At 33.7% G+C, this 16,426-nt stretch overlaps 1 protein-coding gene across 1 annotated transcript in view; it reads right to left on the reverse strand.

The window, feature by feature from the left end:
• Positions 1-16,106, reverse strand: part of LOC101359491 (collagen alpha-1(III) chain) — a 41,673-nt gene extending 25,567 nt beyond the window's left edge. Inside the window, exons 1-5 of the mRNA XM_023739895.1 lie at positions 15,917-16,106; positions 4,632-4,834; positions 3,420-3,470; positions 2,693-2,806; positions 1,381-1,458 (exon numbers count right to left, since the gene is read on the reverse strand). Coding sequence (XP_023595663.1) covers positions 1,381-1,458; positions 2,693-2,806; positions 3,420-3,470; positions 4,632-4,834; positions 15,917-16,001 — 531 coding nt within the window. The 5' untranslated portion in view covers positions 16,002-16,106. The remainder of the gene's footprint in view (positions 1-1,380; positions 1,459-2,692; positions 2,807-3,419; positions 3,471-4,631; positions 4,835-15,916) is intronic.
• Between the last annotated feature and the right edge of the window lie 320 nt (positions 16,107-16,426).

Below are 16,426 nucleotides of genomic sequence, written 5' to 3' on the forward strand. Positions count from 1 at the left end.
CCAAACTCAATGTGGAAAAATGTTTATCTGCATACTATAAATCCCATGATCTGAGTTTCTAAAATAGCAATGTATATCAACCCCAGAATTTATAATTGCGTTGATGTAGATGCCACAGAGTTATATTAGCATGGAGATTTAATAAATAGGATAGCAGTAACTTATAACTACTTGATTTATCATTATTCAGAAATACAGATTAAACTCGATAACCTTCAGTGTTGTAGTATGCTATTTCTACATATGGATAATAAATTTATAAAACAGCAATTTGTAATTAAATATTCTGTTGTAATCTCTTTTCTTGGATGTCAAAAAGAAATGACCTGATTTAGTTTTTTTGTTAAAAAGATGGCTGATTAAAAAAATAAGATTCATAATGGGAATGTAGCTGTGTTAAACCCAATGTTTGCCTATCTTGGCATAATCTCCATCTGGCTTCAAAAGATTTAAAACAAAAAAAATCACTTCCCCTAAAACTACAGAAGTCTGTAAACAATTTCTTTTTCCAATATAATTTACACCAATTCTAAGGGGCTTTCTTTAACTGGTCATTTTGATCTATTGGCTAAAGTTTTATTCCACTGGTTCTGGAAATCACAAATAAGAGGCTCCATGGTCTGGAGAGCAATCCTTCATAATCCCAGAGAATCCAGTACCATTACTATGCTGTCATTTACACTTGCATACACTGTTCCGTGCAGTGAAATTTTCACCTTCCTTATCGTCACTCTTCCCAAGAGGTTGTGCTATAACAAGGGTCATTTACGTGGGATACTAGGTTTCATGTGCACGTGCCCAGGTTTCAATGCTTTCTGATATTTTCTTCTATCAAAATTTTAGTTCATTTACATTGAGGAAACCCTTCAGACACAATGTGTCTACCATTTAAGGCAGATGAGCCTCAAGGATCAGCAAATTTTGGAGATATTTGTGTTTGAGTTGAAGATTTGAGGTGAGACAGATTGTTGTCCTAGATATTCATCACTTGGATAGGCATCTAGAAAGTAGCATTTACTACACGAAAAGACATCCCTTCCCCCCCAAAAAAGGATTCTGAACAACTTAGCTGAGAAAAAGGAAAAGTGGAAAACAAAAATAAACTTTAGTTAAAAAGCAAGGACTGTGTGAGAGAGTGAGACATAAGCATGAAGGCTGGTAGGCCCCCAATATAGGTAGGTGGTTGTATAAAGAAGAAAGTAGTGGCAAAACAGTCATGAAAAGAGAAGTGGTGAGGAAAAATAAGTCAGGATAGAAGGAGGAGTTAGGATAATGCCACCATTTCCATAATAATACTGTATTCCTAACAGAACAACCATCCAAGATTTAACAAACTTAAAGGCTAATTAATGCTCTAAAATGTTAAATGTTTGTACGTACAGCTGGCCCAGGATAGCCCGCTATCACTGCTCCTCCTCCAGCTTTGACATCATATGAATCATACTGGGGAGAATAGTTCTGTACCAAAGAAACCAGACAGATATGAACATATTAGTATGGTAGACCACAGTTCTTTTCAAAAGTGTTTAGAAGAAGTACAACATCAACTATTCACTGATAATTTCTGCTTTCCAAAGGATGTGGTATGTATTGGATGTGGTATGCATTATTTTTCTTGAGTATCCTGTTTCTAGATAGCTTTAGATATTAGATATCCTACAGAAACACAAATCTTTCAACTAACTTTATGCAGTGTTAATTTTAAATAGTTTGTTCCTATTATTGTTACTCAAACTATTATTTACAAGCAATACCTTTAACATTGAAAATACAGGATCATAAACTGTTTGAGCTTGAAAGAGCCTTGAGACCATGTAGTTTAACCTTCCCATTTTGAACACAAACATGGAGGAGTTAAAAGACTTTCCCAACTGGTTAGTGATACAAGTAAAATCCATGTCCCCTGGCTTCTGATGGATATGATTCATCCCAAAATAAAAATCCCCATAGAAAATAAGCACAAGAATAATGGAAAGTCTGACATGCTTATTGTATTTCTTTGGAACTTCTTTTATTTTGAGTTCTGAGTCTAGAGATGGATTTTATTTGGTTATCAGGACAAGAATAAATTAGAGGATATCTTTTGCTTCTTGCTGAATGGATTTTGGAAAGTATTTCTTTAAACTCATCAAAATTTGTGTGCGTGTATTTTCTAATTGCTCCTAATGCCATGGAGCACACATTTACTTTTATTTATTTGTATTATGAGCAGTTAGTTGGTTGCTATGCTATTCAGGAGGAGCAGGATGTGCACTGAAATCTTAACAAAGCAGTGGTATAAACATGAATAATCCCTCTAACTTGAAGTCAACATGAGTATCCACAGCTTTTCAACTGCTTTTTGTCCAAACTTTCAGAGGATTTACCATTGGAGTTGGAAAGGGAATAGAAGACATTTGCAGCAATTCCTAAATTATCTAAGTTACCTCTTTTGGGAGTTAACAGATTCATCTGTCAAACACAGTGTATATGTTACGTGTCTTCTGAAAGTTGGGGGAATTTGGCAAGGATATAGCAGCAATATCATTAGCATTGTAAGAGAAAATGAACATTTGTAAAGCACTTAATGCCTGGCATATACAGATGTACAGATGTAGGAAATCCACGATTATGAGATGTAATATAGTCCAAAGAAAAGAAGATGAAGTAGGTAGTTTTAAAGAGGGGATATTTTAGTTCTGAAATTTGTTACCTGACCACCGGTAGGGCATGATTGACAGATTCCAGGGGCACCGGGACTACCAGGGGACCCTGGTTGTCCAGGAATACCAGGGTCACCATTTCTCCCAGGAATACCAGGAGGGCCCTAAAAAAAAATCAGAGATAAAACAGTGAGAACCAAAAACGCACTGCCACCCATTTGACTCGTAGCGACCCTCTAGGACAGAGTAGAACTGCTCCATAAAGTTTCCAAGGAGTGGCTGGTGGATTCAAACTGTGACCTTTTGGTTAGCAGTCGAACTATTAACCACTGTACCACCAGGGCTCCAGAACAGTGAGAAGTCCTAGTAATTCAGAATCATTATCAGATTATAGCTTCTCTACTTTATAAGAGGAGGAATCAATATAAGTGATATATTGTCTTGGGAATAAATACATTTTCAATCCAATTTATGTAAATAATTTAAGTGTAATTTATTCTTTTCACTATTGACTTTTATTTTTCACACTGATAATGAAGGTGAAGAAATTATATGAAGTTTAGGAAATTTGAATCTTTACATGTACTATTAGGGGCTCTGTCATGGCTCTGTCATTTTATGCCTTTGTTTAAATAAGTGCTACTAAAGTAGATGTATCAATACTGAAAGTTCAAATCTGGGAAGGATATGACAAGAGAAAACAAAACAAAACAAAAAAGCAAACTACTGTAAACATAATTAGAATACATTTCACTTCACTAAAGAATCTTTACTTACTGGATCTCCTTTGGGGCCTCGAGCTCCTTGACCATCAGTAGGGCGAGTAGGCTAATAAATGGAAAAGATGCAGATTAAACAAGACATAAGAAAAACCTTCATATGAAGTGTGTCCCAATTTGCATATTTATTTCTTAATTGAAATCACATTTAATCCCCAGTTTTAAAGTGGAACGTTCACCTTTGACCTGTAATATAAATGTGATTGTTTGACTGACATTACTTCTGTTTTCTCTCAGACTACTAATGACCAAGCATAACTGAATAGGGCATGTTTTTATAATAAAGAATACATTCTTAAGTACAGAAAAGCAAACCTTTCTTAAAATTTATAACATACTATGTATATACTAAATCACTTGATTACACCACATGATATTTTATATTGCCCATCTTCTTGCTGTATGTGTGAGTCTCTTAAATCCGCCAGATTTCTCAGAGGAAAGATGTTTATGTTGTTCAAGAACTAGATACATTATTTTTTCTTTTTGTTGTTGTTCTAATAAGCGAGATAAATAAAATTGAGTCACTACCTATATCTATATCTACCCTGGATGTCAGCTGGCAACCCAGATAAACCCTCTCTTTTAACTATTTTAAGAACGTAAACAAAATTAGGTGCAAATGATTGTAGCATATTTTCTGTTCATATTCAGTCTTGATTTTAATAGAGCTGAAAGTATACCTCAAATATGTGTTTTATGTCTAACTTGCTCTTCTTAATTTTCTAATTGAGCATATACCAAAGGAAGTAAAATGTTTGCATCGTTACTTTTTCCTAACTGGTATGGTTCTTTAGAATATTTATGAAACACTAGAAGCTTTTAGGCAATAATATTTGTAGTAATGGTATCACTGGAGACAATTTGAACTAGAGATATTTTTCCCAATGTACTTGGACATTTCATCAAGAAATAAAGTACCATACTTAGCAAAATTTTTACTTATAAGAAGATATCCTAAAGAGATTGGAAAATGTCTTATAGATCAGAAACATCTGCTAAATGAAAGTGATGATTTATTTTATTATGAAGAGAGACATTCGTGATACATGACACTAAGTACCTACTGAATTATTTATAAATAAATAAGACAACGTAATGAAAGAATGAACTAAGCCAAAGATTGTTACATAATCAAAATATGATAAAGGAGCTATTCATGTGAATATATGAGTCTTGCAGATTTGTAATTTTTTTTTAAAAAACTCACAACTGTTGGAGGCTGTGGGCAAACCGCACAACATTCTCCAAATGGGATCTCTGGGTTGGGACAATCTAAATCTTGTTCATCACATATTATGTCATCGCAGAGAACAGCTCCTGAGTCACAGACGCATATTTGGCATGGTTCTGGCTTCCAGACGTCTCTATCCGCGTAGGACTGACCAAGATGGGAGCATCCTCCATCACCGGCTGGAAAAGAAGTTAGATGGCGTGATGTTTTCTTATGTCTTGCTAAAATATGATTTTATTATGTTGCTTATTATGTTCAGTAGCTATTAAATCTCTTTTGAATTTGAAATATGATGACTCTTTTTTTGGTAGTTTACCAATACTAAAAATGCACAAAGAATGCACTAAAAATGAACAAAGACATATACGTTAATTCTGGGATTAGAGATTAGACATTCTAAGAAGAATATTCATTGAAAGAATAAAGAATAGTCTCTTTTAGAGGTTTAATTGCATATCTTTGGATCTCATTTTATTTCAAGCAGAAAGCGTGGATTATCATTTTATATATAGGCCTTTCAAAAGCATCCCCTGTGTTTTAGAATTTATCATATTTGTTCTGTATTTCTTAGAAACCTTAAGAGACTTAGAGCTATCCCTTACGAACTTTCAGCACAAAGACTAGGTATGTACTTAGGATACGACCATACGCAAATCATGTTTTAAAGCTTAACATCCCAAAGCAGAGATATTCTGTAACAAATGATTTCTTCTTCCGGTAAACTAGTTCGTGAACATGCCTTTATAAAACATATTTAAGGCCAATAGGTATTTTAATCTTGTGTTTAAATAAGAGTTTAACACCAATAGACATCATACAAGTACTTAGACACATATTCATTGATGGTACGGTTGAAAAGAAGCCTTTCTACCCAATTGCTATTCTTTGCTTTATCAGTAGATGGGATCATTAAACAACAAAAAAAAAAAAGACAAGTTTGTCACTAACTCTGAAGAGTTTCTGGATTTTATTAACCTAGTTGAGAAATTCACGGGAAAATTAAGCTACTCTTGGCAGCATAAAAAGTCATTCCAGATTTTCCTGGGAAAACTTTAACAAAGCTTATTATATGTATTGAAAGTCACTGCTAGCTCTGTTAGGCATTAGCAGGTCAATATGATATGGCATAATATATTGTATATCCCATATTGATGTAAAGAGGTTTCCAAATCACAAAAAAAAAGGAAAAAAAGAAAAATGTTTCCTCTATCTTTTAAAAGACAAATATTGGAAAAAAATAATAGGAAAAAAATATGAATCATTACCATGTGTATTTGTGGCTTAAAATGGTCAAAAATGTGCTTCAACCAAGATTTTAGACTTGCCTCCTAATTATATGTTAGGTACTGAAATTTCAGCAGCTATTAACAATGAATCAGCTTAGGGTTTGCCAACATAAAACCTGGTCTCAATTCTTAAAGCATTAGCTGTGGATTGTGGTTAAATACAACTTTAGTTCTTAAAGATTACTGTGACAGCTTGCCAATGATTGAATAAATAAGTAATGTTTCTAAACATCTGCAAAAATTTTTGCAAACAACAAATGGTGTCCTGTTCAGTACTTCTGTGTTTTTGTGGCAGCGAAATTGTATTTTCTTAAAGCCAAGATCTTTGAAATGTTCGCCGAAGGAGACCTGCTTAGCAGGAAGCAAGTAGTTTAATAACTACACTTTGTACTGCCTTGTAGCCAAAACGTCTTTGAGTAGGTCCTAAGATTTTTCCATCTGGATATTACATACAGCCATGAAGATTGCCTTTTTAAGTTCTTGTTTCAATCTTCTCTCAATGGTTTAGGTTCCGGTATAAATACTTTGAGTTTAATTAAACATTTAGCTGGGTTAGTAAAATTCATGAAAAAAACAGAATTTCAGAATCTATAGACTCTAGAGAGAACTGAAATGGCCTTGATTCCATATTTCCACTTATGTGTGCAGATATACCTTTAATGGCATTGTGCAACATCCTCAGTTGATTTAGAAAGTTTAAAAGTCCATTCAGACTCTGTTACAATTTCCCAGTGTGATTTACAACTAATAAAAGAGAGTAAGATTATTTTATTGCAATTTTAAATAGGCAAGAAAGAATCTGTTTATTTAGTTGAGTTATTCTAGTTCTTCCTCCATGTTTGAAACTGATAGATTAGAACATTCAAAAGAAATATTGTCTAAGTTTTTAAAGAGCATTCCTTTGTACTTAGTGAACATAAAAGTCAAATGCCAAAATGCCTTCTTCAGGGCGAGTGAAGTGGACCTATTTGAGTGGTGCTATAGAAGATGTGTTTAAAAGGAAAACAAACACTTTCTTTCATATTATTATGAAAAGGGATAATATCAGAGGGTGTAAGCAATAAACTCATTTATTCTCTAAGGAGAACTGAAATCTTATATTTAAAAACCACACGCATTGGTTTGCAGAAAAGGTCTGAAAGTTTTAATAAGATGAAAGATTGTTAGTAAAATTGAAGTGCATTCATTGATCTTTGCTTTGGTCCCCATTTCTTAAAATTTATCTTCTTAAACATTTCTCTAAATAAACTTTATGCAAAATGTTCTTGCAGATTAGCTTTAGATCAAGATATTCCCATTAATAATCTGAACTGTAAACTTCTCCCTACCTCTGAAAATGCTGGTAGCTTAAACTAATGATTCCTTCAGTTCTTCATCTCTGTATCAGGCATCTTTCTACATTTAACATAGAATCTGTGTTATAAAAATTAGCTATTGAATACTAATGGCACATTAGAGACAAATGAGGGTAGCAGTTAAAGCTAAATTCAGGCATCTCATTTTTTAAATATCTACTCTCCCTGTGTTCCTAACCCGCCTTGAAATTAACATAAGCCTTTTTTTTCCTGTGCACTTACCCTCCTGTGCTTATGTCTCATGAAGGTGCCATCATATCACTAGATATATAGTATTTTCCCTTTGCTCTGCAAATCGTTAAAGAAATAAGCACCATATAGGCTTATAAAAAATTGTATAAGAATTTGTTAGAATTAAGTTAAATCCAGTGCTATATAAATGAAAGTTGTCGGTTAGCCTCTTGTTTTCAAATTCTATTAGAAATCATATGTAGAATTTTTTTTTAAATGGAGATATCACTATAAAGGTTGAGTTATTTTAGTGCACTTCTCTTTTTTTGAAGTTCCCATATTCTTATGGTGAGTTTTTTTCCTCTCCCTTGCTGCTGACAGTTAACATGGTGTATGTATGACTGGTTTTACATTAGAAAGTAAGAGTCCTACTATAGTAAGTAAAAGAAGAACATTAGATTGTTTGAAAAATAAGAATCATTGCAGTTTAGTTTATTGGCATAGCTTATTTCACGTACACTTTGAAAGAACTTTGGCCCTCCTGACAAGTCAGTTCCTGTAGAAACTTGTGACTGAGAGTCAGCCCTTTCTTTCTCTGCTGCTCTTCTTCAGTCACCCTTGTTGAAAAAATGGAGAATTTTGTGCAGTTTCCTCTAAGGTATTGTTCTGTGCATGACAAAACATGGTTGACAACATGTTCTACTGGAAACTAAACCTCTTACCCTAGGGGTCTTATGGTTCTCAGTTTTAGTACCATAACCTAGTTAGATGTGGGAAAATCATGGCCGAGTAAAGAAAAGAATGTTTTATTTTCAAGAGGAATAAAATGTTCTAGCCCTTTGCAGCATTTAGAAATGGAATAGAAAATGTGATTCACAAATAATTGTCATTTCATATTACTCCCTTCTTTTTATAGAAATCTGAATTGTAGAGCAGTTTAGATACACTAAGTTAAAATACTTTTTACAAAGATATTAAATAAAGGCAAATAATCCCATTTTTACGACTGGACAAAGTAATAGATTTTTTAACTACTTCCTTTATTGTTGTTGTCTAAACTAAATCTCCTTGTTCTAATTTTCAAATAATTTTAAAATCCACATCTCATGTTATTTTGTGTTTTGTTCCTTATTACAAAACACAGTTCTGAAATAAATTTATCTGTGGTCACACAAGCAATGAAGTAGACTAAATCATCTCCTTGCTGGGCTCTAAATTACACAACAAAATGAAGCTAGCACATGACACAATTCACTCTTACCTTCTTTTATTTCCTAGTTCCCTTTTTTAGAACTTCAGGGAAAAATAAAACCAAGCAACACAGTCTTATATCTTTAGATGTACTTAAAGCATTCTGTTTGTTTGTTTTTTGTTTACATTCTTCAAATGTTAACTTATGATGACTTTTATCATTGCGACTAAAAAAATAAAGCAGATTATCCTTGTCTTGAAATCATTTTTGTAGTAAAAATAATATTCCTTAAAACATTCAATTAAATTTTTCATTTAACTTCAGTGACAAGTTTATTTTTTCTTTTCTCTGCTTACTGAATACTTATCTGGGGAAAGGTTTTCTTTAATCCGAAAATCTAAAACTAACAGATGAAGTAAATTATCATAACATTATTTTCCCATTACACTGGGAAGTTGAATATTTTGTAAGTGTGGGGAGTAGAGTTCACATAGTTTCCAACTGAATAGGTTTGACTTTTAAATATTAATGCTTGTAAAACATACATTTTTATTGAGTATGTTTTTACATATAGGGAGAAATAAGGCAGTCCCTGGGTTATGAACAAAATCTGTTCCTGAGTGTCTTTAAGTTGAATTTGTAGGTAAGTCAGAACAGGTACATACAGTTCTTATTTAGCCTTACTTTAGTGCAAGAAAAAGCATTTAAAAGCTGCACGTGCAGCAAATGAAGGTGACTGTGATGAAGAATTTGTTGTGAGTAGGGGTTGATTCAATCATTTCAAAGTGAGGGCAAATTTACATAACATTAAAGGGCAAGTACAAGTGGTCTGTAAGTCAGATGTTCTGTTCATAACCTGGGGACTTATTGTATCTTAAAATATGTTAGATGAGTTAACAAATAGGGCTCTGAAGGAAATATTTGTTGGCCTATATAGATAAATCATTTTAATTTTAAAGTACTGTTTTGCATGAAGAAGGTAGATTCTGCTTACTCTTGTCCCCATCAAAATCAATCAATCAATCAATAAACAACAACAAAAAAACTATGAATCATCATTTCTAGATGTTTTTGTTTATTCTTTATAGATATATGATTTTTCTGTCTCCAATTAAAATTTTTCTTTTTGGTGATTAACATTTTATCCTGCTAAAAATAAAAATAATTAGAGAATTAGAAAATCAGAAGTATCTTATACCCAATAATCAACCATTACATCTGTAATGCAATTTGATTTGTGCCAAATTATAAGAACACTGAAGAAAATATACTTGAGCACTTCCGTTACAGTTGGCAAACATCCTTAAATCTTACACTTGATACAACCCAAATTTTACAACTTACTTTATCACTAAATCAATGTTGTTAGTTACCATTGAGACAGTTGAGACTCATGGTAACCCCATGGGTAAGTACTTTAATTCCTTCTTTACAGTAATTTTGTTTGCCAGTATTAGTAAAACTAACACTAGCTAGCACTTGCATAGTACCTCCTACGTTGTAGGCACGGATCTCGGTGCTTTATACATCTATCTTATTTAATCCTCCCAATGGCCCAAAAAGTTGAGTGTTGTCATAAATCTAACTTAACAGACAAAAAATCTCAGGCACAGAGAGGATAAGTAATTTTCTCAAGGTTACATGGTAAGGGGTAAAGCTAAGATTTGAACCCAGAAAGGCTGTCTCTAGATTTGATAATTCTTAACCACTACGTTTTTTTTCTCTTTCTGCTGTGCCAAAGGCTAGGTAGGACAGACGCTAACTTCAAAACTCTGTCCCAATATGCTTTGTAAGCCCAGAAAAGTTAGAATCAGAATCTAGAAAGATAGATTTTTAAGAAATAACATTTTTATGCAGCATATATTCCCTATCTGGTCTCATAACAGAAAGACAGCATCTGGAATTGATTTCTATTGTTTATTTTCTCCTGACCTTATGAAAAAGAGTTATATCTGCAAGGCCTCCCTGACAACAACCAGACCACCAACATGATTAAAGTGTGACTCAGAAAGCCAGCATACATCTGACTATATACAGAGGAATAGGGCTCTAAAAAAACAAACTCAAAAAACAAAACAAATAAGGCTTCTGTATCCAATGCAAATACTATGTTTAGGATGTCTTACTAAGAAATTGATTTACAGAAAATATAGCTACTGAATGATTCATACTAATGAACTTCTAACTTCATGAGGAGTTTTCCTTTTAAGTTTGGACATTATTAACATGCTATGAAAATCCAAAGGAATGTTTCTCTGATTTCAATTAAATTGAGAAGTACATTCATGTTTGCCAGACTCCATCCCAAATACTATAGAAAACAAAATTTTTCAGAAATATAAATGTCATTGTACTGAAGTAGAAATTTCTCATTGTTAGTTTTCAAAGCAAATTTAACTTTCATACATTCTCTGGATCCTTTATCTTTGATTTTTACTTCTTTTGAACATTTTCACTTTTGTCTGTCTTCTTTGAACTTTTCATTTTCTTCATTAAAATTACATTTTGAAAGCAGTTCTTGACCTCGGTCATGGAAAATGCCAGGGTTTTATTAGTTAACCAGAAAGGAATCCACTTCTGCTGTGTTTTCATTAGGCACAGACAGAAATTCTGGTGGTTAATGCAACTCCCCAAGCTGCAGTTAACAAATGATTTGTGTAAGAAAAGCTATCTCATTTTTTCCGTTGTCATCTTGACAAGAAACATGCAAAGTTTTTTCCCTTTGAAAACTCTGAATATTTTTAAACATTAGGATCTTAGGATTTTTTTTTTTTTTTAATGTGGAAAACAATGAGACTGAGCCTTTTTTTCCAGGGAAATATGTTTTACAAGAAACAGTCCAGTGAGATGTTTCCAAAAAGTCATTGTAGACCTGGAAACTTTACAAATGTTCCTCATATCCAGCTAAGAAACAACATCTTTCATCTTTAAAGCTTTAACTCTTAAGCAATCCCCTTTAATCACTTCAAGGTGGTGATACCATTTTATGTTACAAAAATAAAAGAACTGGGCTACATAAATCTTTGCAACTTTGCACAAAAGAAGAGTCATCCCTAGTAGAAACCATGAAGTTTCGGTAGATGGCAGTCTTCTCTCTGACAGCTCACAACTGGCATAAGACTAGAGTTGGAGCAGTGGACCTTTCTGAGATCTATCCTTTAGACTCAACTAAACCCCTGGCAAACTGACAGCTAATGATTTTTTTTTTTTTTAAATAAGTTCGTAGATAAGACACCAACCCAGGAATCTGAATTAGTTAAAATACATACAATCATCATCTTTCTTTCTTTTCCAGAATTGTTCCAGTGGCTTAGCTCTCTTCTCATACAAAGCTAAGATGTTTAATTTCAGAATTTAATCAGAATATCTGTTAATTTCTTGGCATTTACATCATCTGTTGTAAAATATTTTTGAGGTGCTAAGGAAACACAAGGCATCATGAATGAAAAACACAAAATTTTGTACCAATAACACTTTATTTACTTACAATTTATGTAATCACAGAGCTGATGATGACGTCTGGTTACATCATAAGCCTCTGAACCTCTTTTTTCTTTTTAAATAGGATTACCAACTCAAAGTTGAGTATTAAACAGAAAAATATCCCCTTTATCACCTTTATAAATGTATTGGCTCATGTATTTTCTAGGACAATATACAATTTCTTAGTATCTCCTTTTAATGAGAAATAGTTGCAAAAATAAGAAAATTCAGACACCACTTTTTTTTCCCCCATTCAAAAAATTATACACATATTGTTTTGTGACATTAGTTGCAATCCCCACAATGTGCCAGCATGCTCCGCCTTTCCAGCCCGGGTTCCCTGTGTCCATTTGTCTAGTTCCTGTCCTTTCCTGCCTTCTTGTCTTGCTTTTGGACAGGAGTTACCCATTTGGTTTTGTGTATTTGATTGGACTAAGAAGCACATTCCTCACGTGTGTTATTTTTTGTTTTATAGGCCTGTCTTGTCTTTGTCTGAAAAGTCAGACACTATGAATTTAATGTATGTTTTGTGTTCTCTGGTTACCTAGGGTTTAACAAAACTCTGGCTCTAGTCTTAACTCTGTCTTAACTAAAGCACGAATACAATGTTACATGGCTGACACTGAGATATCTGAGCAATTACGTTTTCTCTCCTCTTAAAGTACCAGTGTTTTTGATGATTATGTCCTACACTTCTTCTCCAGTAGCTCATATGTTTAATTGCAGGGGGAACACAATCAGAAAAGCTGAATGTTACTTGATTAATTACCAATTCTTTCTTCAAGAATAATGAAAAATAGAATCTCATAACAAGTAATAAGGAAATTATTCTCTGAGTCCATTTACAGTTTTGCAATTCCTAGACAATTAAAGGCCCACAGTTCATTTTAGTGGGATTATCAGTGTAGTGAAATATAGAAGCCCTAATCTTAGAACATATTTAATTAAAATAAAGTTCCTCTTCCTTCCCTAATGAAGCAATATTACTTAGTAATATGCATCCATAATTTATCTAGTGAGCAGTGAGTAAAATACTTACATTAAATAAGGACTATATTAGAGATTTGAAAAATATTTTTAAAAAACTCATATGCGGAGTTCTGAAAATAGCCATAATACTCAAGCATTTCCCAAAAGTCTTTGAATATTGTTGCCATTGTGTCTTTGGGTGAATGTGCTTGTAAGGAAATATTATGCCAATAATATACTCATTTCCTTAGAAAAATGCATTTAATACTAAAATTCACACATTTAATATTTTAAAACTTCACTAAAATACTCAATCCAGCTATGTTAACACTAATATTGGCGTTGGTTATGTAAAAGGTAATTTGCTGCCAGCCACTAGGTGGCGATACCTTATGCTTAAAATTTGGCATGTTTTATAAACTGTACCAAAAAAAAAAACAAAAACCCGTTGCCATCGAGTGGATTCCGACTCATAGCGACCCTATACTGTACAGGATATATAAAAAAGACTGCGTTTCTCCATTGGTAGAATAAAAGACATAAATTAAATAGAACTTTCACAAGTTTGTAAAATGACCAACATTCTTTGTGAGGACGTGTTTTATGCTCCAGAAAACTCTTGTGAGTAGAACTTAGTGTTCATTAGAGCTGTGCCATTTCTCTCTAGGGTTATTAGGACAAATACAAGAACCTGGAACCCAGAACTCTTATCTGACTGTTCTCAATGTGCTGTATATTTAATCATTTCCTTTAATCTTCCCACTGCTTATCTACCAACAGAATTTTCTTGTAAAGCATATATAGGGAACATAAGATGTACTATCTAAAACACTTAAACTGTTTCGTTTTCAAGACAGACAAAAACAATACTAAACTTCTTTTTAGCTTAGTAACACATACATGTATCAGCAAAATTCCATAGACAGTAATTATTTTCTGCAGCTAGAGAGAAAAGGGAGGGGGGGAGAGCAGTCCTGTAATATAAAGATAACGTAGGTGTCAAACTCTTTTTTTCCCTCTCTAATCTAAAGTTGGATTAGAGAAGAAAAATAACCATCCTACTCATAAAATACTGCAACCATTAGGCAACTGGAAATATTTGGAACTAAAAACCAAAAGTTTATAATATTTTCAACAAATGGGAACACTGTAATTTTTCCCACCACAAATTAGGAGAATTTAATTGCTTAAAAAAAGATAGAAGTCTTGACTGGGGTGGGGGGTGCTAGTCATTTGGTATCCTAACCAAAGACTGGTCATTGTAACATTTTCTTGGCAGGGACAGGACTGAGAGGGAAGGGGAGGAGGGATAAAAGAAGAAGAGAGTTGAGAGTTCTAGGGAAGGGAAGGAGGAGGAGGAAAAGGAAAGAAGAAAGACAAGAGATGGAGGCACAGGGAGGATGAAGGGAAGGCGTGATGGGGGAAGGGAAGACAGAATGGGGAGATGAGGAAAAATGGGCTTGTTTAGGAAGGGGGTGGGGAGGTGAGTGAAGGAAAGAAAAGGAGGAGTTCCAAAGGAGCCAAAAGGGGTGGAGAGATGAGAAAGAGGGGGAAGAAAAGAGAGAGGAGGGCCAAGCAAGAAGAATGGAAGGAAATGAGGGATGAGAATTTTTTTTCGTTCATGGCCATGGGCTGAACATGACTCTGAACAAATGGCATTGGCTGTCCCTCTCTCCTTTACACTTATTACCTGCGAGGACACCACAGATAATTGATACTAACAAAAAATCTTATTCTCATGCATAATGTTTGCAAAAACTATAGGTCTAAAATGTAAACATTTTCAATTATGTGCAAAGAGAAAAGGAAATGGTGTGTAATGATTTGACAGTCTTTAAATTTAGCATTTGCATATTTACATAAGAAGGTTTTTACTCCAGTTTGCCCAGTATTTTCATGGCTACAAGGAACATATGAATTAATAACAATAATTTCACATAAATAATGAGACAAAAGGGTTTTAGAGAAATTAGAACATGAGAACCATTACATGCACTTGTAAGAAAATACATCAAGTCAACTTTTTGAAGTCAAACAGAACTAACACCTTTACCTTGTTTGCAGGAAAGTCAAAACATTGTTGTTAAAAATATATTCGTGAAAGTATACAGTTCATTAGCTTAACTGCAGTTAAAATGGAGAACACGCAGAAGATACCACATTTTTAACAATATACTATCAGAAAATATGCATTAATCAACCATGTAAGTGTTAGAAACAATAAAAACGGGAATGATGAAAAATTTTTAACAGTTTGAACGTATTTAAAGAGCGTTGACAGATATCTTGCTGATGTACAGAAACATAGTCAATGATTCTAATAATGCATAGTGTTTTCCTTTAGATAGTTTTTAAAGCATGCTATATGTAAAACACATTATCGTATTGAGAAAACAATGCTCAATATTCTATCCTCACAAAGGATGCAGCGTACGGAGGAGGGCATAAAAAAGTATTACAAGACACCAATAACTTCCAGACTGCCTAGGGAAGCATTCCAAGATGTTAACAATCCAGGAGAGGAGTTTTTAAAAAGCCATTTTAAAAGTTTTCAGTGCCTTTAACATGAAAACATGTTAGTACAAGAACATTTTTTCTTAAACACGCAGAGAACTTTTAAACACACAAGTGACAATCTTTTTAAATGTATGTAAAAAGCACAGTCACGATCAGTTCAAATGTTACACAAGGGACCTTATAGAGGAAATTATCTTTTAGGAGACTGGTTTCCCCATTTATACCTATTTGTAAGAAGAAGTAAAGAACAAAGTCTCATTAAGTTTTTTGAAATTAGTACCTACTCACCTTCCTGGTTCTGTTGTGCCAAAATAACAGTGGGATGAAGCAGAGCAAGAAGTAGCCAGGTCCCCTTTTGCACAAAGCTCATCATGTCTAAATATCAGACATGAGACTCTTTGTGCAAAAAGGAGAAAAGAAAAGCAGTTCAAAGTAGCACCATCAGTTGTTCCCTGCCCTTCAGCACCGGGCCCGTCATAAAACTCAGCCACTGAGATTGCTTTGCTTTGCCCTTAAATAGGAAAAAGTTTGGCTTCTCTCACTTTCCAGCCCCTTTCTGAAATATGAGAGCAGCACCCATCCCCTTAGCAGTAAAAGAAATGATTAATATTTCTTTTTCCCTTATAGAAGACACAACCCACAAAGCAATAAAAACAACTCATTTGGAGCTTGTGTATGTCTTCTTATGTGTAAGTTTGTTACATATTTTAGTCTTTAATATATGTGTGTGTTTGTAACTTGTAAGCATATAGTGAAATGCTCTGCCTTGTCATGTTTTAATGTAAGAATTAAATGTAT

Source organism: Trichechus manatus, unplaced genomic scaffold, assembly GCF_000243295.1.
Source record: "Trichechus manatus latirostris isolate Lorelei unplaced genomic scaffold, TriManLat1.0 scaffold00142, whole genome shotgun sequence".
Lineage (NCBI taxonomy): Eukaryota > Metazoa > Chordata > Mammalia > Sirenia > Trichechidae > Trichechus > Trichechus manatus.